This window comes from Pyrus communis, chromosome 2, assembly GCF_963583255.1.
Source record: "Pyrus communis chromosome 2, drPyrComm1.1, whole genome shotgun sequence".
Classification (NCBI taxonomy): Eukaryota; Viridiplantae; Streptophyta; class Magnoliopsida; order Rosales; family Rosaceae; genus Pyrus; species Pyrus communis.
In genome coordinates, this window is record NC_084804.1 from 28886111 (window position 1) to 28910292 (window position 24182).

The 24182-nt window shown below is 39.6% G+C and overlaps 2 protein-coding genes across 2 annotated transcripts; both read left to right on the forward strand.

Moving 5' to 3' along the window:
• The first annotated feature begins 5667 nt into the window (after positions 1-5667).
• Positions 5668-7447, forward strand: LOC137727075 (uncharacterized). The gene is made up of 5 exons (XM_068466013.1): positions 5668-6017; positions 6154-6228; positions 6548-6630; positions 6716-6918; positions 7081-7447. The coding sequence occupies exons 1-5, from the start codon at positions 5812-5814 to the stop codon at positions 7165-7167; spliced, it is 654 nt and encodes a 217-aa protein (XP_068322114.1). The 5' UTR covers positions 5668-5811; the 3' UTR covers positions 7168-7447.
• Positions 7448-9042: 1595 nt separating this feature from the next.
• Positions 9043-11866, forward strand: LOC137725239 (V-type proton ATPase 16 kDa proteolipid subunit). Its single transcript, XM_068463865.1, has 3 exons — positions 9043-9253; positions 9712-9997; positions 11295-11866. Exons 1-3 carry the CDS (start codon positions 9175-9177, stop codon positions 11425-11427), a joined length of 498 nt encoding a protein of 165 aa, XP_068319966.1. The 5' UTR covers positions 9043-9174; the 3' UTR covers positions 11428-11866.
• Positions 11867-24182: the final 12316 nt, after the last annotated feature.

The window sequence follows — 24182 nt, forward strand, 5'->3', positions numbered from 1 at the left end:
TGCAGTTTAGAAGAAGATAGATGAGAAGCAACCCAACATGAACAAGTCAGGGAACAAACTATTGACTTTTTATTTTCTAACCCAGGCTTTGATACGAAGAAGAGAATGCTTTGAATAATAATTGTATTCTTCTCAATGAGAGTACATATATAAGGTGTGCAATCCTAACGTAAATAGGAAAAAAAAAACTAATTACACGAGATTAATATCTTTTAAGAATACTACCTAAAATACAAAGTCAACACAAATCCAAGGACAGTTGCCTAGTAAAAGAAGGCCCAATGCCAAAGTCAGTCACCAAGTTGCCACCACCCAGATTCTTTGTGACTTGAAAAATGAATCTTGGTTCAAGCTGCCATCAACCGTGAAAGGAGACACCGCCAAGTTGAATCAAACAAAGTATTGCACATTCCATCATGGTCTAGGCCACATAACTAACAGTTGCATAAAATAGAAAGAATACATTGAGAGGCTAATGAAGGAAGATAGGTGCTACAAGTACCTAGACAAGTAAGCATCACATCCCATGTGAGATGCGAAAACTAACACTGAACCCCCTCCAAAGGTGATTCGGATCAATAGCATCTTCGTCGAGTCTAAACATTTGGTGGCCACCCACAATTCCAAGAAGATGAGGATCGAACAGACAAGATCTTTTTCCTAGATTTAAGTTACGAATATGGCACCTAGCCAATCATTGGCTTCACTGAGCAAGACGTCGAGGGAATAAAATTTCTCCACGACGACACCATGATGATTTTGGTTCAACTAGCCCATGCCATGGTTGATAGGATGATGGTTGAGAACGGCATGACAGTGAACATACCCAACTGTCGATGATTGAGAGGATGGGCATGGAAAGTACTATCAAACACAATGCAAATGTCTTAACCGGATTCAACGATTTCACCTTGGTTGCCATTGGCATGATTGTGCTTGACATACTCACCCCTCTAATTGTCTCCTCATAGACATTCATGATCGTCATGGACCCAGCCCTTCATAATGGAATTTTGGGCCAACCTTGGCTCGTGAAAATCAGAACTATGACATTCATTTGTGGTTGACATGATCCAAAACCATTCATACATTCATTTGTAGTCGAGGAAATGGATGAATATGGTTTCAAATTTGCGTGATTTTTGGTAGACAAGATCTTTGAGGTAATGATTAAAATATAGACATTTGGATCATTGAAATAGTGAGCTCCATAAATGTAAGTAAAAAACGTGTGCCCCGAATCCTAACCCATATATGTAGGGCTGGGCACGGGCCGGGCCGGGCCCAAATTTGGAAGAACCGGACCTACCCGTTTTAAAATGTAACGGGCCGGGTGTAGGGATTTTAAGTTTGGGAACCGGACCTAACCCGGCCCGTATCAAACGGGCCGGTTCGGGACGGGTCCACGGGTCCAATAACTTTTTTTTTTTTTTTTTTTTTTAATCTGGTTATGGGCATACTAAGATTGAAGCAGAATGAGGTGTGGTTCCAGTGCTGACGAAAAGGAAGAAGCTTGTAGAACCAAATAGCAGAATGAGGTTATGTGCATACCAAGTAGAATTGCTTATACGAAACCCCTGTCAAATTTGAGGATACACAAAAGAACCAGGAAAGAAGCAACTAGGAAAGGTATCAGTAGTTTTACGAAACCCCTGTCAATGGAAATCAATATTTGTTTCACAACATGATGCAATTTCTCTCACATAACTGTCGATTCAATAGTATCATCAGTGCGTCTTAAACTCTCGAACTTTTATCCTAATAGTCCTCTTACCATCTTTCACCAAAACACCCAAACTAACAAATCACACAATTAGAATTAGATAAAGAGATTCTAAATCCAAATTAGCACAAATGCTGAAGACCATTACCGTGGTGTCCTTGACTTGCAACAGCATGCAAGGGATCAAACCCGGACCGGTTCTTCTTCGTAACGGTCTCCCGATTCGAATATTTCAATAGCTCCTTAACCACATCAAGGTGCCCTTTATCCGCCGCCGTGAACAAAGCCGTCTCTCCCAACTCATTGACCTCATTCACTACCGCCGCCCGAACCTCAGCCACCTCCATATCAAACCCCGCACCGCTAACTGTCCCCACAATCTGCGAATCGATATCGCCGAGAATCTTCTTCACGGCGGCTAGATCCGCGCGCTGAGCCGCCAAGTGGAGCTCTGTGTCGTTGTGCCGCCCGGTGACCTGCTTCAAGTACTTCTTCTTCCCCTCCTGGTCCATCCGCTTTCCGGAGTTGGAAAGCACCAAAGCCGGCGCCGATGTCGTGGAAGCCTGGAATTCCCATCGGTCCGGATCAACCTTTCTGAAACCCTGCATGCATTCAGTTGATGAGCAAGCCTTGAAATTTCCTGAACAAGGATGTAATCCGCAATCCCAACTAAGGATTTAATAAAATAAAACCATGATTCATGACCAACAGAAGAAAGGGAATTGCGTAACAAAGTTAAAAACCTGTAATCGTATATATGATTCTGATTAATTCCTAATTTCCTACACTAAACCCAAAAGAATTACAGTACTAAGCAAGCAAAAACAAAAGAAAAATTCCATAAACAAAAAGAACCCGTCTGCAATTTCAGCATAACATGAAGAACGATCCAAGAAAACTCATGCTTTTTTTCAGTACTTACATATGTATTGAGCTGACGAATGAAGCTGGAGAAGTTACTGTGCTTGAAGTATCGAGGAAGAAGAGTGACGGAGAACTTGTGATAGTCCCACACAACGAAGCTGTTGCGAGCTTTGCTCCAGGAAACAATGGCGTCCGTGGAAGGATCCTCCACCATTTCAAACGTCTTCGTGAGAAACGGCGGCGGACCCACCTCGTGCAGCCCCTCTATTGGCTGCGGCGAGAAGCTTGAGGACGACGAAGACGATGAGCCCACGGTGCATGTCACAACCTCTTCCTCTTTCACCAACACTCCATCCATGGTTATTGGTTTCCCCAAATTAGCTATTAGCAGGAATCTCAGCACCAAAAGACTGGATTTTTACATGTGGAAGAGGATTTTGAGAATTGGATTTCTGGATTTGTGCAGTCATCGGACCCTTCTCTAAATCCCCATCACCTCCTACAAGTGAACACTGAAGTCGTGTCGTGTCGGAGAAGGTGGACGGAGGAGCGGCGCCGCGAATTTGAGAAAGTGTTGGAGTGTTGGAGAGATTGAGATTTGAGACTGAACACTGAAGTCTGAAACTGATTTGGAAACCTAGGTTACAAATTAACGGTTCAGATTGAATGATAGGTTATCATTCAATCTCAACCGTTGATTATAATATGAAACGGGCCGGTCCGGGGCCCCGTTTTTCTAAGGTGTAGGAACCGGCCCGCCCCGTAAATAACCATGCCCCGGCCCGCCCCGCCCCGTTTGTTCCCAAAAAAAAAGGGACCCGGCCCGTACCCGCCCCGAACCCGCCCCGAACCTACACTACCCGCCCTTACCCGCGGTTCCTTTACCCGTTTGCCCACCCCTACATATATGTATAGGTTGATTTGGATAGATGAAATTGATTATTGGGCCAATATTCCCTTTCTAATATTTTAGCATGTATAACCCATATATGTATAGGTTGATTTGGATAGATGAAATTGATTATTGGGCCAATATTCCCTTTCTAATATTTTAGCATGTATAACCCATATATTTATGGGTTGATTTATATAGATGAAGTTGATTATTGGGTCAATATGCCCTTTTTAATAGTTTAGCATGTACAGTAGGGTCTATACCCTCTTTTGTTTAGTGGGGTCTACATTCTCTTTTGTTACATTTTTTTTTTTTTTTTGTTTAGTACAATTGGTTAGGAACTCATATTTAATTTGAACTTAAAACTTCTCACTTATATGAAGACAAAGATAATTACTGCCAACAAACAGAAGTGCTTGCCGAGAAGGAGAAAAGGGCAGAGGTTGGCCTAACGACTAGGGCTGGGTTCGGTTTTTTTCGGTTCGGTTTTTTCTCAAAACCGAACCGAACCGAAATTTTGGTTCGGTTCGGTTCGGTTCAAATTTTTTTCGGTTTTTTTCGGTTCGGTTTTTTTTCGGTTTGGTTTTTCTCGGTTCGGTTTCGGTTTTTTTCGGTTTTTTTTTTTTTTTTTTTTTTTTTTTTCTCCCTCCAAAATTATTATTAAAAAAAAAAGGAAATATGAAAGTTCACATTCATATTAATAGGCCAGGCGGAATGAAAAATAAGGAGGAGGAGGGTTAGGGTTACAGTTAAGGGTTTTGTTAAAAAGATTAAAAAATTAAAAAAAATCTCACAAATCCTGGAGGCATGAGGGTTCAAACCCATGCCTCCATGCTTGTAAAGTTTCACTGAAACCAACTTGGCAACAGGTTCTATTTTGTTATGATTGTATGACTAAACTATTTATAAATATTCAAAAAAATTATATATATATATATATATATATATCGGTTCGGTTCGGTTTCCGAGCCTCAAAAACCGAAACCGAACCGGTCAGATTCGGTTCGGTTCGGTTTGACAATTTCGGTTCGGTTTTTTTCGGTCTCGGTCCGGTTTGGTTTTCGGTTTTTTTCGGTTTTTTGAACCCACCCCTACTAACGACGGTTGTCGAACAACAGATTTGTAGGAGTTTTGAATGAAAAATAAACTAGGCTTTTCCTCACATAACGAAGGTTGAGGGTTGGGCCTTGGGCCTTGGGCCTTTTGGCCTCCGGTGACTTGAAACAAAAGCCATTGGTTTTTTAATCAATGCACCTTATAAACATCAATTCAATTTCAATTGGACGTTGAGGAATTTCATCTTTACCAGAAAGGATATAACTGCTCTTGACAGTCGCAACGGCAGTTCAAGAAAGGTGTTTCAAGTCTTTGTAAACGCAACCTTCTCCAAGCACAAAGTACATCAACAAAAGACCCTATCTTTCCATTATCATGCTATTATATTTTTCTTGAGAAAAACACTTGTACGTTCGCCACTTTCAAGTTCCTGGTGTTAGGAATTGGATTAGATAAGAGTAATCCTTGTGGACAAGGCCTAACGAAGTACAAGCATCCGAGTAGATGCGAAATTCTGTCTATAGAGGACATTGCAACAATCCGCAAGCCTCTATCTATTCATATTGTCAGTTTTGGAAACTCACTTCTTTTTCTTATTGGTAGTTCCGATCTCACTTTCATATACTGTTATAAGATTTGTATGTATGCATATTTATGGTCTTAGAAGTTGATTTGAATTAATCATAAGTATCTGATACTATATATCGAATCATATCAATCCGTTAGTTATTGTTATATCATACTTACATTCTTATATCATTAATAAAGTTGCTATAACTTTAGCTTCGACTATTATATTGAATTTTTTGTTGTTATACTTTTATATCGTTACATTGCTTAAATTCTGACCGGGCTCCAACCAGATTTCGCCGAAACGCGAGAGAGAGTTCCATCATGAGGGATGGAGTGACGGAATGCGTATGTCAAGTCCGTATCTACTAAGCCTTGAATAAGAATGGTGTTTTTTACTTGCAAGCAACGTGTGCTTAAACGTTTTCTTTGCAAGCTACCTTAGCTTGAACTTTGAAGTGACCAAGTAATCAACGTCCACGTCATCCCTTGGCTTGCTTGTACATAAATATTCAAGTGTTTTTCCTGCAAACATCTCCACACGTAAATGGCATGAACAAGTCAGGCAGAACCCTTCAAAACCTATCCATATAAATAAACTTATAATATGGTCGACTTCAAGCCATCGATCATCCTTGAACATATTCAGAGATCATTACTTAACATCTCAGGCAGGTGACAATTAGGGTGGAAGTTCATCAATATGCCTAGGAATGAGTTCTGGGGTTTCAACAAATTGAGAAACATTCTTGAACTACTTCGTCGCAATAGATCTTCGATTGGCAAGGCATCGCCTGGACCGTTCCCAGCTACAGCAGTTTCTAAGGTTGACCAGGGTTATTCGATACAGCAAGGCTTACGGTATTTAAGTGTCAACAGCAAACCATGGACAAAACTCGATACAAAAATGTAAGGATTAGTCTTTGATTAATGGTCTCAAATTATATGCTAGTTGATCTCCTCCGTTAAACATTAGTTTTCTCTTCCAGATGATAGAAAAATGAATAATTTTTCTGCTTGATAATTCTACACTCATATATTATAGGGTAAACAGTGGAAAGGAAAAGGCTCAACAATTACAACCAGCAGCAACTCCTACTAGGCTCGGCATCGGTCAAAGGTATGAACTGATTCTCAGACATGTAAAATTTTGTCCATAGATCTTCCAAAGAAGACCAAATAGAACCAGCTCACTCAATTCGCGTCTGATCCTGCATGATTTCTCGTCTTTCCCTGCATTAATTGTTCTTCAAATTAGAAATCGAACTGTTTTTTTAATCTCCAGATCAAAGTTTCTATGATTCTATCTCTCTAGCTATATCTATTTTTTCTTTGTTTGGAAAAGTATACATGCTATAAAGTATAAACCAATATTTTAACATGCTGACAAACCAATGGATACTAAAGTACGCTTCTAATTTAGTATCCAATACATGCAGGGTAAAATGGATTTTGGGATCCATATTGGCACTAATCCTTCCTTTTTGGATTCAGAATTGGGGAAAACTCAAAAGGATTGAAGGTACGGAAAATCTTTTTCGTTTGAACCGGTCATGTACATAGGATCAATAAATAATACAAATTGAAAATAAATTTGTTTTGTACAGGAGAGGCAGAAATGGTTGTGGAAGAGGTAGAGAAAGTAGTCGAGGTTGTAGAAAGGGTGGCAACTGTGGCGGAGAAGGTGTCCGAGGACGTTGCCGACGAACTCCCTGATAATACCAAACTAAAGGAAAAGGTTTTACTGGCAGAACATGTTTTCAAAGTGGCTGCTAAAGATGCTAAACTAGCTGAAGATTTCATTCACAAGGTCTTGCAATGGCAATTCATCCCCCATCTTAATTTCTTCGTATATTTTATTTACATTTTATATGCTTCATTTTTTTTTTTTTCCCTTTCTTTTTATGGGGTTTTTTTTAGCATCTATATGCGCATTTGACTGATTTATAACTCTATTATTTTAAAATAATAGGTGGAAACATTGAAGCATGATCTGGAAGACTTGGAGACAATAGCAGAATCCATTGTTGATAATAATAACCATAAGATTGGGAAATGAAGGAAAGAAAATGACTATTTGGAAAGAACCGATCCCCAAGACATGTACATATTCTTGTACAATTTCTTGATAATATATCACTTGAGAATATGATGTTCAATCGACACATTGGCGCTCTAACTGGTTTGATTCTCATTGTTTGTAGGCTTCACCACTTGACCTTCGAAGAAGCTTAGTGAATCCTTTGATTTGTTGTTTGTAAGGCGTGTCACCGTTGACTTTTGTCAACAGAAAGGATACATAAATGTATTTGTGATACTTGTGCCACAAGGAAATAAAACTCCCTTATCAAATGATTGTGTCAAAGCTTGGTTCGATTTTGACTCTTTTTAATGTCTTGTATGTTAAGGACTTTAATTGTTTTTCGATATAATACTAGAAACTACAAAGATGGGGTTGGACATAATCAAACACATTACTTCAATCATTCACAGCAAAAGGTAAAGACAGTAAGTAACAAGTACAGAACTGAAACTGATATTGATAATACCGAATATCACAAGATAAGTAAAGTACATACACAAATGAACTTAAAAATATATATATAACTCTTATTGGATTGAATTCAAGACCATTAGATTGGAAAAGTTGCTTTCTTGTAAAGGGTTTCATCCAAAGAGACAAACTTATCTAATGGCCGGTAAATCGATACTACACAAAGATATGGTAGTAGAGCAAATTTTAATTGGTCTTAAGAGTCTAAATGAAAGGATTCCTAGAGTTCTAAAGTCTTGGTTTCAAGTGGTCTTTTGGCAAGGAAGAAGGAATGAAACAAGTGAAGTGAGAGAACTTTGGTTTGAAACTTGTAGTTTGTTTCATTGAATGATTCGTGTGTCCTTTGCTTTGCGCATTTAATTTGTATCTATCAACCTTTTACTTCCTTCTTCAATGCTTCTTATGTCTTCATTTGAAGTCGACGTAGGATTACTTTTTAGAAAGTAAGCACCAATAAAAAGTAATCACCAATAGAAAGTAATCCAAAATATATGGGCTGTGAATCTAGATTAGCCTAACCAAGACGATGATTTTGCTTAAATTTATGATCACTTTGCCTCCAAAAACACCAAAGTTCTTTACATGCAATGCTACTAGCTTCGAGAGTGAAAAATGGTGCTTGACATCTTTGATTAGTCAAAAGTAATTCGGACGGTCATTTAATATTATGGTCTAATAATATTCTTTTTCGCTTGTAAGTGAGAGGTTTTAGGTTCGATTCTTATCAAAAGTGAATTTGAACTACATTATTGCTAGTCCATTGTGACGCTTAACTCACTTCCTCTCCTTAGCGAATATTAATATTATTTGTTAAAAAAATAATAATTTGGGTTGTACTGTTCATTTAAAGTAAATTAAAGGCCCAAACTCCATTTCCTATGCGAATCATCTTATTTGGCCAATAATATTTTTAGTGTAAACAGTGTTGTTAATATGGCGCTGATGTTCAATTGTTATATAATTGTCCACATTGTTTGTGTTGCTCCATGTCTTATACCATTCAGGATATAACTAGTTTGGGTCGTCTGATTTCAATCAAGCGGTACCCAAAACTATGCTTTGTTCGTGTCCTTCAGTCCAAAAGATGCTCAAGTACAAGATAAAACAGGATCCAAATATTGGATTTTGTATAAATACTAGTACTATGGTATAGTAGTATTCATTTTTATCGATAAATGAGAGATTTTAGATTTGATTCACATCAAAAACGAATTTAAACTATATTATTATTAGCTTATTGTGATTTGTAAGATTAAGCTCAACCCCTTTCCTCAGAGAAGATAATATGGTTGGGTAAGAAAACAAACAAGTCGGATTCGGGTAGACCCGTTTCTTGCAGCTTGCAACTAGTGAGGGAGATTATTACAAATTATACGGCAGTTCGCTTGGTTGAGCACGAGACACACCAACCACCACTGAAGAAGAACGCGGAGAGAGAGAGAGAGAGAGAGATCGGAGACCCCAAACTTCTTCTAAGATCGCGACGACGTCGTCCCAGATCCACGCTCCATAATGTCTTCAACATTCAGTGGCGATGAAACGGCGCCGTTCTTCGGCTTCCTCGGCGCTGCTGCTGCCCTCGTTTTCTCATGTAACTAAACTCTAACTTCAATCTCGCTTTTTCTCTGTGTTTTTCTCTTTGCAATGTCTTTGGCTCCTGAGAAAGTTTAGATCTAGTTTGGATTTGATCATCTGCTCCATTCGGCTGTCAATTGAACTTGGTTTTTATAATATCAAGGAATTAACTGAATAACTTGGATTTTCTTGCTTAAATTTTTGGTTAATTATCATTTGGGACCCTGAAAGTACAAATCTTTTGCTAGAAAGGGGCTAAATTTGACTATTATTATTCATTTAATGGTCGGATGATATGCTTTGTGGAGTTTGTTAACATGGATCTCAAACCCCATTACTCAAAAGAGGCTGATTGATCTGTTTCGCTTGGTTTATACATCATATGTTCATGTATTGCCCAAAATTTTAGAATCCCAAATATAGGTTTAGTGTGCTTGATATAAAGGCGGCTTCGTTGGGGATTTGTTTTTCAAGGTATGGGAGCTGCCTATGGCACAGCAAAGAGTGGTGTTGGTGTGGCATCCATGGGGGTGATGAGGCCTGAGCTGGTGATGAAATCCATTGTTCCGGTCGTTATGGCTGGAGTTTTGGGTATTTATGGCCTTATTATTGCTGTTATCATCAGTACTGGGATTAACCCAAAGGCCAAGTCATACTACCTCTTTGATGGTTATGCACATCTCTCTTCTGGTCTTGCTTGCGGTCTCGCTGGACTCTCTGCTGGAATGGCAATTGGTATTGTTGGCGACGCTGGTGTAAGGTATAAGTTCCGCCATTTAAGTGCATATGCATATACATAATTGTTTCTTGTTGCTTGCTGGTGTTTGTTTTTATTTTTTATTTTTTATTTTTTTTGTATGCTATATCTAGACGCTAAAAATAAGTATCATTGGAGTAGATCCTGTACAAATTATTACCCCTTTTTCTGTTTCTTTTCGATTAGTACTGTCCTTTTATCAAAGGCAGATAATAATTAGGGTGGCCATTTATCCTATAAACATGCTTTTCAGCAGTGAACAAAGTTGATCTAACTGCACAAATAGCAATGGTGGTATTTCTTGTTTCCCTTTCTTATATATGTTTCTTACATCAACTTCTGGGTTATAGAGTTCGTTGTTCAGCTTTTTGTTACTGACTGTCACTATGAACCGAATTACTTAACCTATTGATAATTCCGGAATTAATATGCAAAGCAGATTTTCACCCAAGACTAAATTTATAGATAAAGAGATTGGTCTGATAAGGGATTATCATTACTATTGTCATTGTAAACTGGAAATCCAAGGAAGGATATTAAACCCCAGAGTTCATTTTAATTTGGAAAGTTGAAGTCCAATCCAAGGATTGTAACTTAAAGCCGTGACAGATTAGAACTAAAATCAATGATAAATCTTGGTCTGGAAATGGATAATGAAAACATTGTAAACTATTCATGGGCTGATAAATTTAATGTTTGTGGCAATGTGAAAAGTTATAAAGTCCAAGGTCAGAATAGTATCTTAACTCTAGTAAAACATATTTCTCTGAATATAGGTCCAAATGTCAATGTATGTTTGACATGTAAGATGAAAATATCATTCTCAAGAACAACTATTGAGATTGATTCTTATTAGGGCTTGGAATCAGTTGAGATTTAATATTAAAGTTGTCTTTGACAACTAGTATGGTGTTTTGGTATAACTGTAATCTGTAGTGCCCTGAATATGATTCTAATGTCTCATGTGTATCTGTCACGCGTCTCAGAAAGTAGTAACAGTGACGGAGTTTGTAACTAGTATAATTTGGTAGACAACTGGTATAGTGTTTTACTATAACTTGACAGCGTGGGTCAATAGCAGTGAACATGAAAAGATGGCTCGTAAAGTTTTCATGGCTCTGTGAAGCTAGTTTTCGTCACTTGAGAGCAGAAGTGCAGAACAACTAAAGTTTTGTTTGGTTGTTGTGCTTCATAGATATCCCCTAATCTTTCCTTAAATGTTTCTATGTGATTTGAGATTTAGTCTCAACCTAATTATAATTAGTGAAGCACCTCCGGAGTAACCGAGCTTGTTTTGCAGAGCTAATGCACAGCAGCCAAAACTCTTTGTTGGGATGATCCTCATTCTCATCTTTGCTGAAGCACTGGCCCTCTACGGCCTCATTGTTGGCATCATCTTGTCTTCTCGATCAGGGCAATCCAGAGCGGACTAAGAAGTGACCGTGCGTCATTGATTGCTTATTAATGGCACTTCAAGGGGAAAACTTTTGGCTGCTCTCAGGTTGGTGGTTGGATGCTGCTCGCTGGTTCCGAAAGATTATGTTCGTGCAAGTAACGGGCCTTGCCTTGTAGTAGTAAGATTGAAGTTTTCATTCAACAGAATAAAAGCGTTTGAAGCTGTTAAGGTTTTTTCATCTTTTGGTGAATTTTTCCGCGAGAACCATATGACCTGGTATAGATCCATAATTCTAAAACTAGTGCATGTTAATGGATAGAATTCACTTTTATCAAATTCACATTATTGTAGCAATATTATTTTAGGAATCAAACTTAAGGTACTTAATTCCTTGTATTTGTAAAGCGGCAGCACATCTAGTGGCCTCCTTAGCCTTTTGGGAGGGGGGCTCTTATGAATGAAACTATTTTAAGCTAGTGATTGTTTAACACTTTGGCTACTGATGTAAACGTGTCAATTCGAATTTAATAAAATTTTGTACTTTGATGAAAAAAAAAAATTCCTATATATATGAATCAACTCACTTAAAGCGAAAGGCTTAAATACCATTAATTTTAGGACACAAAGGTAATTGTATTGCACCCTTCTAATTGGGCATGTAATAGTTTGGTCCCTGTATTTCAAGGAGAAATTAGGTTTCCATTCCTCTTTTTACTACTTCATTATTGATTAAAATCTTATTCTTTTTCAATTCTTTATTAAGGTCATTAGGTATTAATAAACGTCATTAATTATTTTAATAATAAAATATTTTTTTATTTCTAAATATATTCATTTAGTGTTAAAAATGTTACATTTGGTATATTTATATTTATGGATAAATTATATTTTTATTTTTAGTTTGTACTCATTTTTAATTTGCAACCCTTTTTCAATTTGTACCAATTTTTCTTTTATGTTTTAATTTGTACCCATATATTAATTTCTTTTTGTGCCCATATTTTTAAAAGTTGTATTTGTATTTGTATCCATATTTTTTAATTGATTTGTGCCTATTTTAAATTTTGCTAAATGTACCCATGCTAATTATGTGACAGCCCGTTTCGGATTTTTCGTACCGTAGGGGTAAAATGACAGTTTTGCCCCTAGTGTTTTGTTTCGTTGTGTGGTCGTTTTGGGGTTTTTGTTGGTTGATTTTGGACCCCACACACACACACACACCCACACTCACTCCTATTCTCTGCCCTGTCCCGTACTTGTCTCTCTCCCTTTCCTTTCTTCCTTGTACGGACAAGAACCAATGTGCTCGAAAACATCACGGATTGTGGAAGAAAATTGTGCCTTTGTGCTCGTGAGGTTCTTAGGAGTTCAACCATACCCATTTCAGGTAAGGGAACCTTCATTTTCACGTCAAACCCGAGAGGTCCATTTCGGAGTACTGTTCATGCACATGTAAATTCTTGTGTTTTGCGGAATTTTAGGCTTGTAGGAAGCTTGGTGAGGTCCTTAGGAGTCTCGGGGTGGTTCGTTTCAAGGTTTTGGACGTCGGGATCGTGAGTTGTAGGTTTGGCCGGATTTGGTGGAGTTTTCCCAGTGAGATTCCATTGGTTTTAGTGCTTGAAAGTGGTAAGGATTTGTTCCTCTAGTTGTAAGCTTCATTTTGGTACCAATTTCGTGAAATTTGGGTGAAAAACGAGTGAGATATGAGGTTTGGAAAATTTCTCGGTTTTCCGGCGACGGCGCCGAAGTTTGGCCGGAGAAGATGACAGAGTATTCTGTCAGTTTGGACGGAATATTCCTAACGGCGTTAACGGAATCTGTCAAAGTTAACGGAATATTCCTGACGTCGTCAGTGTGCCAGGCACGTGCCTGCGCGTGGGTGGCTAATGTGGCCGTGCTTTGGCAGGCCCGTAGGGGCGCGTGCAGTGTCAGAAAATTATTTTAAAAATATAGGGATGTTCGTGAGGTTGAGTAGATCACGTTGGTGCATTCACAAACCCCATTTGAGCATTGTATGAGAAGTTTTTACCTAGTTTGGGTTATGTGCTTTAAATTAACATTTTTATAGTTGTTTCGCATATAGGTGAGATCTATCCCGATGACGAGCGCAGTCACTCGAAGCAAGGGGGTTACGACCCTTCTACATACCAGTGAGTGAGCTTTTGGTTTTCCGTATATACCTATATACTTGTGATTTTTCCAGAAAATGAAATTAAACGTTTATATGTTTTATATGCCATGCATTATGTTTGCCCGTTTAATTATGTATTATTAGTTGCATATATACATATGTTTGGTGCTGCGGACGCACAGGTAAGTGCCAGGTAAGTTATGGTTTATGTTTATGTTTAGTAGTGATTTGAGATGCATAAAGAGCTCATAACCTGCACCCCCCGTGTTAGTACTCCCGCCCAGAGTAGGGCACAGTCCTTCACGTGATGTTCACCTCCCGCACCACACGCTCATCTTGGATCCAAGTTAGGTGCACAGTCCTATCGTACAAACCATTATAGGTGGTTCCGACTCGTAGGTGACCCGCGATTATTCGCCCAGTCTTCACGTGATCGTAGCACTTGAGCGTATTTATTTACACCCAGTCTTGTCGTACAGACCACTTTAGGTGGTTCTGACTCGTGTGTAAGTATAGTTAGTGAGTTGGAGATTTGAGCTCCAGATTCAGCCGTACAGGTCACGTTAGGTGACTCCGGCTGACAGATTTCATGGCATTGATTTGACATTACCTGAGTACTTGCATTTCTATGTAGAGGCATTCGACGTGGCATATTTCTGTGCATGAGTTATATATGTGTGCATATTCTATTTTCTAGGAAACTATACAGGTTTTACGGCAAGGGGTTAGTACTTTTGATATTGAAATGATTTTGAAAAGCTTTGTTTTTGCCCACTCACACTTTCTGTTTTGCGCCCCTCCAGGTTCTAGTTTGGATAGCTCTGTTGGTGGCTCTCGAGGGATTCACGGCATATCTGACAGATTATCACTAGTGTAGGACCACCTTTGGGTGTGTTTATTTAGTGTTGTTTCTCCCAGACTGCACTAGGTCTTCTGTGCTCTGAACATTATTTTTCACACTTACGCTTGCACATGTATGTTATTTACGCAGTGTATAGCTTGACTTTTATTTATTCATACTTTTATTATTATTTTTAGCTTCCGCACTGTGCACATGGTTACGTCACCTTCACGTGACGGCCAGCATGCCCTGATCTCGATCGGGGTGTGTCAGTTTGGTATCAGAGCATAGGTTTGGCAGTCCTGTACTTTTGTGAGTATTCTAATTGTTTTGGTGTCTTATATCAGAACTATGCCGCCTTGTAGGGAACCACGTCGCTCTGCTGAGCCTAGCTTCCCCGATGTAGCTCAACTGGGGGAAGCTATCGCCATCGCTATTCAGTCGGCGCTCCGCCCTCCCAGAAGACTCATTTGGAGACTATGTACAATCTAAAGCTGGATAAATTCGAGGGCCACGAGGGTTTTGAGGGAGCGGAGCGATGGCTAAAACATATTGAGAAGACCTTTCGTGTTCTGCATAATCAGGGGAATCTCCCTGTTGAGGAGTGGGTTGAGACAACATCTTGGTTTTTGGGTAAGGATTCAGCATCCTGGTGGGAGTAGGAGGTTCGTCGTTTGTCCCCAGAGGAGATGACTGATTGGGAGGTATTCAAAGAGTTGTTCAGGAAAAGGTTTGTGCCTCCTGAGTATATAGACCGCAAAAAGCAGGAATTCACTGAGTTGAGGCAGGGGAACTTGACGGCAAACGAGTATTACTGGAGGTTTACTGACTTGTCCCGTTATCATCCGGATGTTGCTGGCAATCCGACAGAGATGCTTCGTCGTTTCCGTTTGGGTACTAAGAAGAAGTGGCGTTCTATGGCGACCACTACCCATTGTGACACCTACCAGGAGTTCTACGAGATTCTGTTGAGGATTGAGGATTCCGAGAACATGCCCAGTGAGAGTGAGGAGGAAGAAAATGATGGTAGCCAGAGGAAAGATGACAAGGGTAAGGGTTAGGCATCGCTCGGTCCTCGCAAGACCCAGAGCTTCAAGCGGGTAGAACCAGTTCTAGTTCTTTTAGCGGTGGTTTTAGTGCCACTGGTCAGGGTCATGGTGTTAGATTTGTTGGGGGTGCTAGAGACCAGAGGCAGGGTGATGCTGGTAGAGGAAGGGTTCCGGTTTGCCGCAGGTGTAATAATCGACATTTTGAAGAGTGCAGGAGAGGCAGCGATGGTTGCTTCACTAGTGGGCAGATGGGACATCGGGCTGCAAATTGTCCCCAGAGTCAGCAGAGGGCCCCATCAGACTTTCTTGCCACCACTTGCACCGATCCAGCAGGTTCTTGGTCCTGGTAGTTATGGGCAGATGGGTTGTGATGGTGCCTATTACTACCAGGGCGATGTTGTTCCTTATGCCCCAGGACAGTATCCATATCCCCAGGATCTATATTCTCAGGGTGGTTATCCCCAGTATTTTGGTGACTATGTGCCGTATCCTCCAATTCCAGCAGGTGGATCTCAGTGCTATCAGGGAAGACAGCCTCAGCAGGGGGAGATTGCTGCGAGTAGTGCGGGATCTTCGAGGCAGTCTGGTCAACCTAGTCAGAGGCGTGGTGCACAGAGTCGTGATGGCCAGACGAGTAGAGGTCGTGGTGGACGACAGCAGACCCAAGAGTGTATTCACAATATCTCTCTGCAGGATGCTTAAAATAATCCAGACTTGATCATGGGTACGTTAAATATCCTTGGTTATTTTGCTAGAGTATTAATTGACTGTGGTGCTACACATTCTGTGATTTCTCATACCTTTGCTTAAGTGACGCAACCTCACCCTACACCTCTAAGGTATGATTTACAGTTTGCTATGCCTAGAGGGGAGAGATGTATTGTTGATTGTGTGTATCCAGGATGTCCAGTGATGGTGGAGGATGTTATTATGCCAGCTGATCTTATCCCGTTAGATATTGTTGATTTTGATGTGATTTTGGGCACGGATTGGTTGCATTTCAATCGTGCCAATATTAATTGTTACGGGAAAATAGTTACCTTCCATCGTCCTGGATTACATATGGTTATTTTTGTGGGCGAGCAGAGTGGGGTGAGACATGGCGTTATTTCTGCTATGCGAGCGAAAAGGTTATTATCGAAAGATTGCCAGGAATACTTAGCTCATGTGGTGTTGGACGATGCTGCTCCTAGTAGTGTGGAGGATGTAAAGGTAGTCAGGCATTTTCCTGATGTTTTCCCTGAGGAATTACCTGGTTTGCCGCCAGACCAAGACGTGGAGTTCACCATTGATTTGCTTCCAAGTACTAATCTTATATCTTTGACTCTTTACCGTATGGCTCCTGCTGAGTTGAGGGAATTAAAAGTTCAATTGCAGGAATTAGTGGATAAGGGTTTTATTCAGCCTAGTACTTCACCTTGAGGAGCTCCAGTGTTGTTTATGAGAAAGAAAAATGGATTTTGAGGTTATGTATTGATTACCGGCAACTGAATTGGGTAACGATTAAAAACCGTTATCCATTGCCGTGTATTGATGATTTGTTTGATCAGCTTCGAGGTGCTTGTGTATTCTCCAAGATTGACTTGAGGTCTGGATACTATCAGTTGAAGATTAGTAGGAAGAATGTCCCTAAGACTGCTTTCAGGACTCGTTATGGTCATTACGAGTTTCTGGTTATGCCATTTGGATTGACGAATGTGCCAGCTGCTTTTATGGATTTGATGAACCGAGTATTCCAGCCATTTTGGATAGGTTTGTTATTGTCTTCATTGACGATATTCTGGTGTACTCTAACTCTAAATCGGAGCATGTTCGACATCTTACTTTGGTGTTGAAAAGGTTGAGGGAACACCAACTGTATGCTAAGTTTAGCAAGTGCCAGTTCTAGTTAGATCAAGTAGCATTTTTGGGGCACGTCATTTCAGCTCAAGGTATATTGGTGGATCCTCAGAAGGTGGCAGCTGTAGAGAAGTGGGAGCAATCGCGAACTGTCACTGATGTGAGGAGTTTCCTTGGTTTAGTAGGGTATTATTGACAGTTTGTCAAGGATTTTTCTGTGATTGATTTACCACTAACGAGGTTAACGAGGAAAGATGTTAAATTTGAGTGGGATGATAATTGTGAGCAGAGTTTCCAGCAATTGAAGTATTGTCTCACTCATGCAACTGTTTTGGCACTCCCGGACGAGAGTGGTGATTTCGAGATCTATAGTGATGCTTTCTTGAATGGTCTGGGATGTGTGTTGATGCAGCATGTTAGGGTAATTGCTTATGCCTCACGACAATTGAAGCATCATGAGTTGAATTACCCTACGCATGTTTTGAAGTTAGCAGCCATCATATTTGCGTTGAAGTGTGGATACATTATCTTTATGGAGAAAAATGCAAGATCTTTACAGATCATAAAAGTCTTCAGTATCTTTTCACGCAGAGGGATCTTAATCTTTGTCAGCGGAGGTGGTTGGAACTGCTTAGTGATTATGATTGCACGATTGATTATCACCCTGGTCGTGCAAATGTGGTAGCTGATGCACTTAGCAGGAAGTCTCAGTGCCGTATCAATGCGTTGTACACTAGTCGCGTTCTTCTTCTGGCAGACTTAAGGTCCACGGGAGTGAGGCTAGAGACAGAAGATCAAGAGGTGGCTTTACTTGCTAATTTTCAAGTTAGGCCAATTTTAATTGATCGTGTGCTTAAAGCTCAGGTAGATGATGAGGAAACTCAAGAAATAATCCAAGCAAGGAATCAGGGGAAAAGGAATGACCTCAGAGTTTGTGAATCAGATGGCATGCTTATGCAGGAGGGTAGGATGTTTGTGCCTAATAATTTGGATTTAAAGAAAGCAATTCTCGATAAAGCACATATCTCAGCTTATGCTATGCATCCAGGAGCTACTAAAATGTATCATACCATTCGACCATTTTATTATTGGCCGAGTATGAAGAGGGAGATAGCGGAGTATGTTAGTAGGTGTGCTGTTTGCCAGCAAGTTAAAGCTGAAAGGAAGAAGCCGTTTGGGTTGTTGAAGCCGCTTCCCGTTCCATAGTGGAAAAGGGAAAACATTACTATGGATTTTGTGTACAAGCTTCCGCGTACGCATAATGGTTTTGACGGCATTTGGGTGATTGTTAATCGGCTTACTAAGTTAGCACATTTCATTCCAGTGAGGGAGAAGTATTCTTGGGGCCGATTAGCGGAGTTGTTCATCTTGAAGATCATGAAGTACCATGGTGTTCCTGTGAGTATTGTTTCAGATCGTGACCCAAGATTTACTTCTAAATTTTGGGTGGCTTTTCAGGAAGCTTTGGGTATAAGGTTACTTTATAGTACAGCATATCATCCTCAGACAGACAGACAGTCAGAGAGAACCATTCAGACGTTGGAGGATATGTTGAGATCTTCGGTGTTACAGTTTGGCGATGCTTGGCACAAGCGGTTGGATTTAATGGAATTTGCCTACAACCACAGCTTTCATTCAAGTACCAGCATGTCACCATTCGAGGCGTTGTATGGTAGATCTTGTCGCACACCCTTGTGTTGGTCAGAGGTCGGAGAAAGAGTTTTGGTGGGCCCGGATATTGTTGATGAGATTACTCAAAATGTTCAGGTAATCAAGTCTAACCTGAATGCGGCCCAGGATCGACAAAAGAGCTTAGCGGATCAGCATGCTACTGACAGAGTGTATAAGGTTGGCAATTGGGTATTTCTGAAGCTTTCACCATGGAGAGGCGTTGTACGGTTTGGAAAGAAGGGTAAGCTGAGTCCCAGGTATATCTGACTGTACATGATCACTGAGCTAGTTGGTGAGGTGGCTTACAGGCTGGAGTTGCCTTCTGAGCTAGCTAAAGTACATAACGTTTTTCACGTATCTATGCTTCGACATTATGTTGCGGAACCGTCTCATGTGATACCTCATCAATCCTTGGAAATTAATTCAGATTTGATTTATGATGAGGAACCAGTGACAATTCTGGATTGGAAGGAAAAGGTTCTGAGGAACAAGATTGTGAATTTGGTGAAAGTTTTGTGGAGGAATCATACAGTGAAGGAGGCTACTTGGGAAACTGAAAATCGAATGAGAGATTTGTATCCTCGGTTGTTCTTTGATCGCTAGTGGTTGCTGTGAGTGGTTATTATGAATTTCGGGATGAAATTTTTATTAAGGTAGGTAGGTTGTGACAGCCAGTCCCGGATTTTTCGTACTGTATGGGTAAAATGACGGTTTTGCCCCTAGTGTTTTGTTTCATTGTGTGGTCATTTTGGGGTTTTGGTTGGTTGATTTTGGACCACATACACACACCCACACTCACTCCTATTCTCTGCCCTGTCTCGTACTTGTCTCTCTCTCCCTTTCCTTTCTTCCTTGTACGGACAAGAAACAAAGTGCTCAAAAACATCATGGATCGTGGAAGAAAATTGTACCTTTGTGCTCGTGAGGTTCTTAGGAGTTCAACCATACCCATTTCAGGTAAGGGAACCTTCATTTTCACGTCGAACCCGAGAGGTCTATTTCGAAGTACTGTTCATTCACACGTAAATTCTTGTGTTTTTGGGAATTTCAGGCTTGTAGGAAGCTTGGTGAGGTCCTTAGGAGTCTCGGGGTGGTTCGTTTGAAGGTTTTGGACGTCGGGATCATGAGTTGCAGGTTTAGCCAGATTTGGTGGAGTTTTCCCAGCGAGATTCCGTTGGTTTTAGTGCTTGAAAGTGGTAAGGATTTGGTCCTCTAGTTGTAAGCTTCATTTTGGTACCAATTTCGTGAAATTTGGGTGAAAAACTAGTGAGATATGAAGTTTGGAAAATTTCCCGGTTTTCCGGCGACGACGACGGTGCCGGAGTTTGGCCGGAGAATATTCCGTCAGTTTGGACGAAATATTCCTAACGGCGTTAACGGAATCTGTCAAAGTTAACGGAATATTCCTGACGACTTTAACTCACGCCGTCAATGTGCCAGGCACATGCCTGCGCGTGGGCGGCGCGTGTGGCCGTGCCTTGGCCAATGTGTAGGGGCGCGTGCAGTGTTAGAAAATTATTTTAAAAATATGAGGATGTTCGTGAGGTTGAGTAGATCACATCCCATTTGAGCATTGTATGAGAAGTTTTTACCTAGTTTGGGTTATGTGCTTTAAATTAACGTTTTTATAGTTGTTTCGCACATAGGTGAGACTTATCCCGAGGACGAGCGCAGTCACTCGAGGCAAGGGGGTTACGACCCTTCTACATACTAGTGAGTGGGCTTTTGGTTTTCCGTATATACCTATATACTTGTGATTTCCCCAGAAAATGAAATTAAACATTTATATGTTTTATATGCCATGCATTATGTTTGCCCATTTAATTATGTATTATTAGTTGCATATATACATATGTTTGGTGCTGCGGACACACAGATAAGTGTCAGGTAAGTTATGATTTATGTTTATGTTTAGTAGTGATTTGAGATGCATAAAGAGCTCATAACCTGCACCCCCGGTGTTAGTTCTCCCGCCCAGAGTAGGGCACAGTCCTTCACGTGATGTTCACCTCCCGCACCAGACGCTCATCTTAGATCCAAGTTAGGTGCACAGTCCTGTCGTACAGACCACTATAGGTGGTTCCGACTAGTAGGTGACCCGCGATTATTCGCTCAATCTTCACATGATCGTAGCACTTGAGCGTATTTATTTACACCCAGTCCTGTCATACAGACCACTTTACGTGGTTCCAACTCGTGTGCAGGTATAGTTAGTGAGTTGGAGATTTGAGCTCTAGATTCAGCCGTACAGGTCACGTTAGGTGACTCCGGCTAACAGATTTCATGGCATTGATTTGACATTACCTGAGTACTTGCATTTCTATGTAGAGACATTCGACGTGGCATATTTCTATGCGTGAGTTATATATGTGTGCATATTCTATTTTCTGGGAAATTATATAGGTTTTATGGCGAGGGGTTAGTACTTTTGATATTGAAATGATTTTGAAAAGCTTTGTTTTTGCCCACTCGCACTTTCTGTTTTGCGCCCCTCCAGGTTCTAGTTTGGATAGCTCTGTTGGTGGCTCTCGAGGGATTCACGGCATATCTGACAGATTATCACTAGTGTAGGACCACCTTTGGGTGTGTTTATTTAGTGTTGTTTCTCCCGAACTGCACTAGGTCTTCTGTGCTCTGAACATTATTTTTCACACATACGCTTGCACATGTATGTTATTTACGCAGTGTATAGCTTGGTTTTTATTTATTCATACTTTTATTATTATTCTTAGTTTCTGCACTGTGCACATGGTTACGTCACCTTCACGTGACGACCAGCATGCTCTGATCTCGGTCGGGGTGTGTCAAATTATATGTATTTATTTTATGTTTTAAAATGTATCAGTAGTTATTTTGTAAAATATGATAGTAATTATGTGGGTAAATTTTTTCTTGCTATAATTTTGTGAAGAACAATATTACTCTAATATTTATTTTTAAGTATTTATTATATTTTAAAAATATTATTTGATTTTTGTTTAAAATTTCATGATTTGTGGGACGTTAAATGCATAAATGCATGAGTTAAATCTCTTAAATGATGTTACGGACCTCGATCAAAATATTTAAACTAACAAGGTTTCAGTCTAACAATTAGGTTGATTAGGGATAGGAACCAAAATGAAAATTAGGTTCCCCTCCCTCTTTTTTTAACTTCATTGATTGAAACCTTATTTATTTTCAATTTTTAAATAAAATATTTTACATGTCAAGATAATTAAATTTTATTTCTAAATTATTCATTTAGTGTTTAGAAATGTTACATTTGATATATTTATATTTATGGCTAAATTTTGCCTCATATATATATATATATATATATATATATATATATATATATTAGTTTGTACCCATTTTAATTTGCAACCCTTTTTTTTTTTAAATTGTGCCAATTTTCCATTCAGTTTTAGTTTGTACCCATATATTAATTTCTTTTTGTGTCCATATTTTTCAAACTTTTATTTGTATTCATATTTTTTTGACCTTTTATTTGTTCCCATAATTTATTAATAATGTACCCATTTATTTTAAAAAATGCACCACTTTGTTATATGAAAAATGTACCCATTTTTTTTTGTAAGTACCACCTCTTTTGTGTAAAATGTACCCATTGTTTTTTTTTTAATATGAAATGTACCCATTATATTAAACGTATCACCCTTTTTTGTATAAAATGCATCAACTTTTTATATGTAAAATGCATCCTATAAAAAATTACCAATTATTTGTATGTAAAATGTTATTAATATAAGTAATGACAAATCATGGGTTTTATTTAAGTATAATTTCTTTTAATATTTTCAACAAATTATGTGTCACATCTCGGCCCAGTCTCCCACCACATCCCAAGCTCGACTCCACAGTAGCACGATATTGTCTGCTTTAGGCCCCGACCACGCCGTCACAATTTTGTTATATTGTCTGCTTTAAGCCCCGACCACGCCGTCACAATTTTGTTTCTGGGAACTCACACGAGAACTTCCCAGTGGGTCACCCATCATGGGATTGCTCTCATGCGAACTCGCTTAACTTCAGAGTTCCGATGAACTCCGAAGCCAGTGAGCTCCCAAAAGGCCTCGTGCTAGGTAGAGATGGGAGTATACATATAAAGGTTATAGGATCCACTCCCCTAGACGATGCGGGATGTCATATTATGGATTTTATTTAACATCTTATTAATATAAATAACTACAAATATCAAATTTTAGTTTAAAAATTATAATAACCTACATAGAAATGCATTATTGTATTAATTTCAGGGACTTCAATCAAAAATAAAAAACAACAAGGTTTCAATCAAAGAAGGGTGACTTTGTATGCAATTCCTACTCGACCAGCTGCTCCTCTCATTCGCCATCTACAACAGTGAGGATGTGGGCCCATTCGTCCACAAGGCCTTCACTTCAGGGAAGCCCGAGACGTACGCCAGCATCTCTAACACTTCTCCCGATCCAAGAAGTCAGAAATCGAGGAGATTTGCAAGGTCCATTATCAAGACAACCCTCCCTCCGTTGCTTTTCAACTTCACTCCAATTAGTTGATCCAAACCATTTATTGTTACACATGTTTGATTTGACCTCCTAATCCTATCTTAATCAAACCTATTTAACTAATTTCTGTGGGTTTAATTGTGTGGGTTCTAGTAATTTCTGTGGGTTAAAGTAATTGTCTTGGGTTATCAAAACAAAATTGGGGTTGAGATCGAAAACACACTAGCCAACTCCAATCTTATTTATCCAGTCCCTATCATTATGTGTCCTTTTTTTTTTTTTTGGGTTTAGGGTTAGTTTCCTCTACAATTTTCCATCGAAATGGGCCAGAGTGGAATAGATTTTCTTGGCGACGACATGCTCTCTTTTCAAGATTGGATTTGGGGAGTATTGGGTTTTTGGGGCTGGGTCTTGGCGTACGCTTCGAGGGTTAAATCTTTCACAAGGAGGGTCATCTCGTTGTCGACAATGACAACGTAGAACTCGGATTAGGGTTTGGGTCCGAAACCGAACTGGGTTTTGGAGAGGTCTCATAATAGGGAATGTTGGGGGAGAGCTTCTCTGAGTTGTGCTTCTTCCAGTAGAGAAATGGCTTGATGCGAAGGTGGAAGGAAGGGAGGAGAGGGACAGAAAAATTGATGGATGCCTGACATTGCAATAAATTAGTGAAATAAGATATGACATTGTAACTTTTAAAACATGAGGCATGAAATTGTGATTCGATCCATAATTAAGATAGTTTTATGTAATTTACTTTTTTTTAAAATGAAA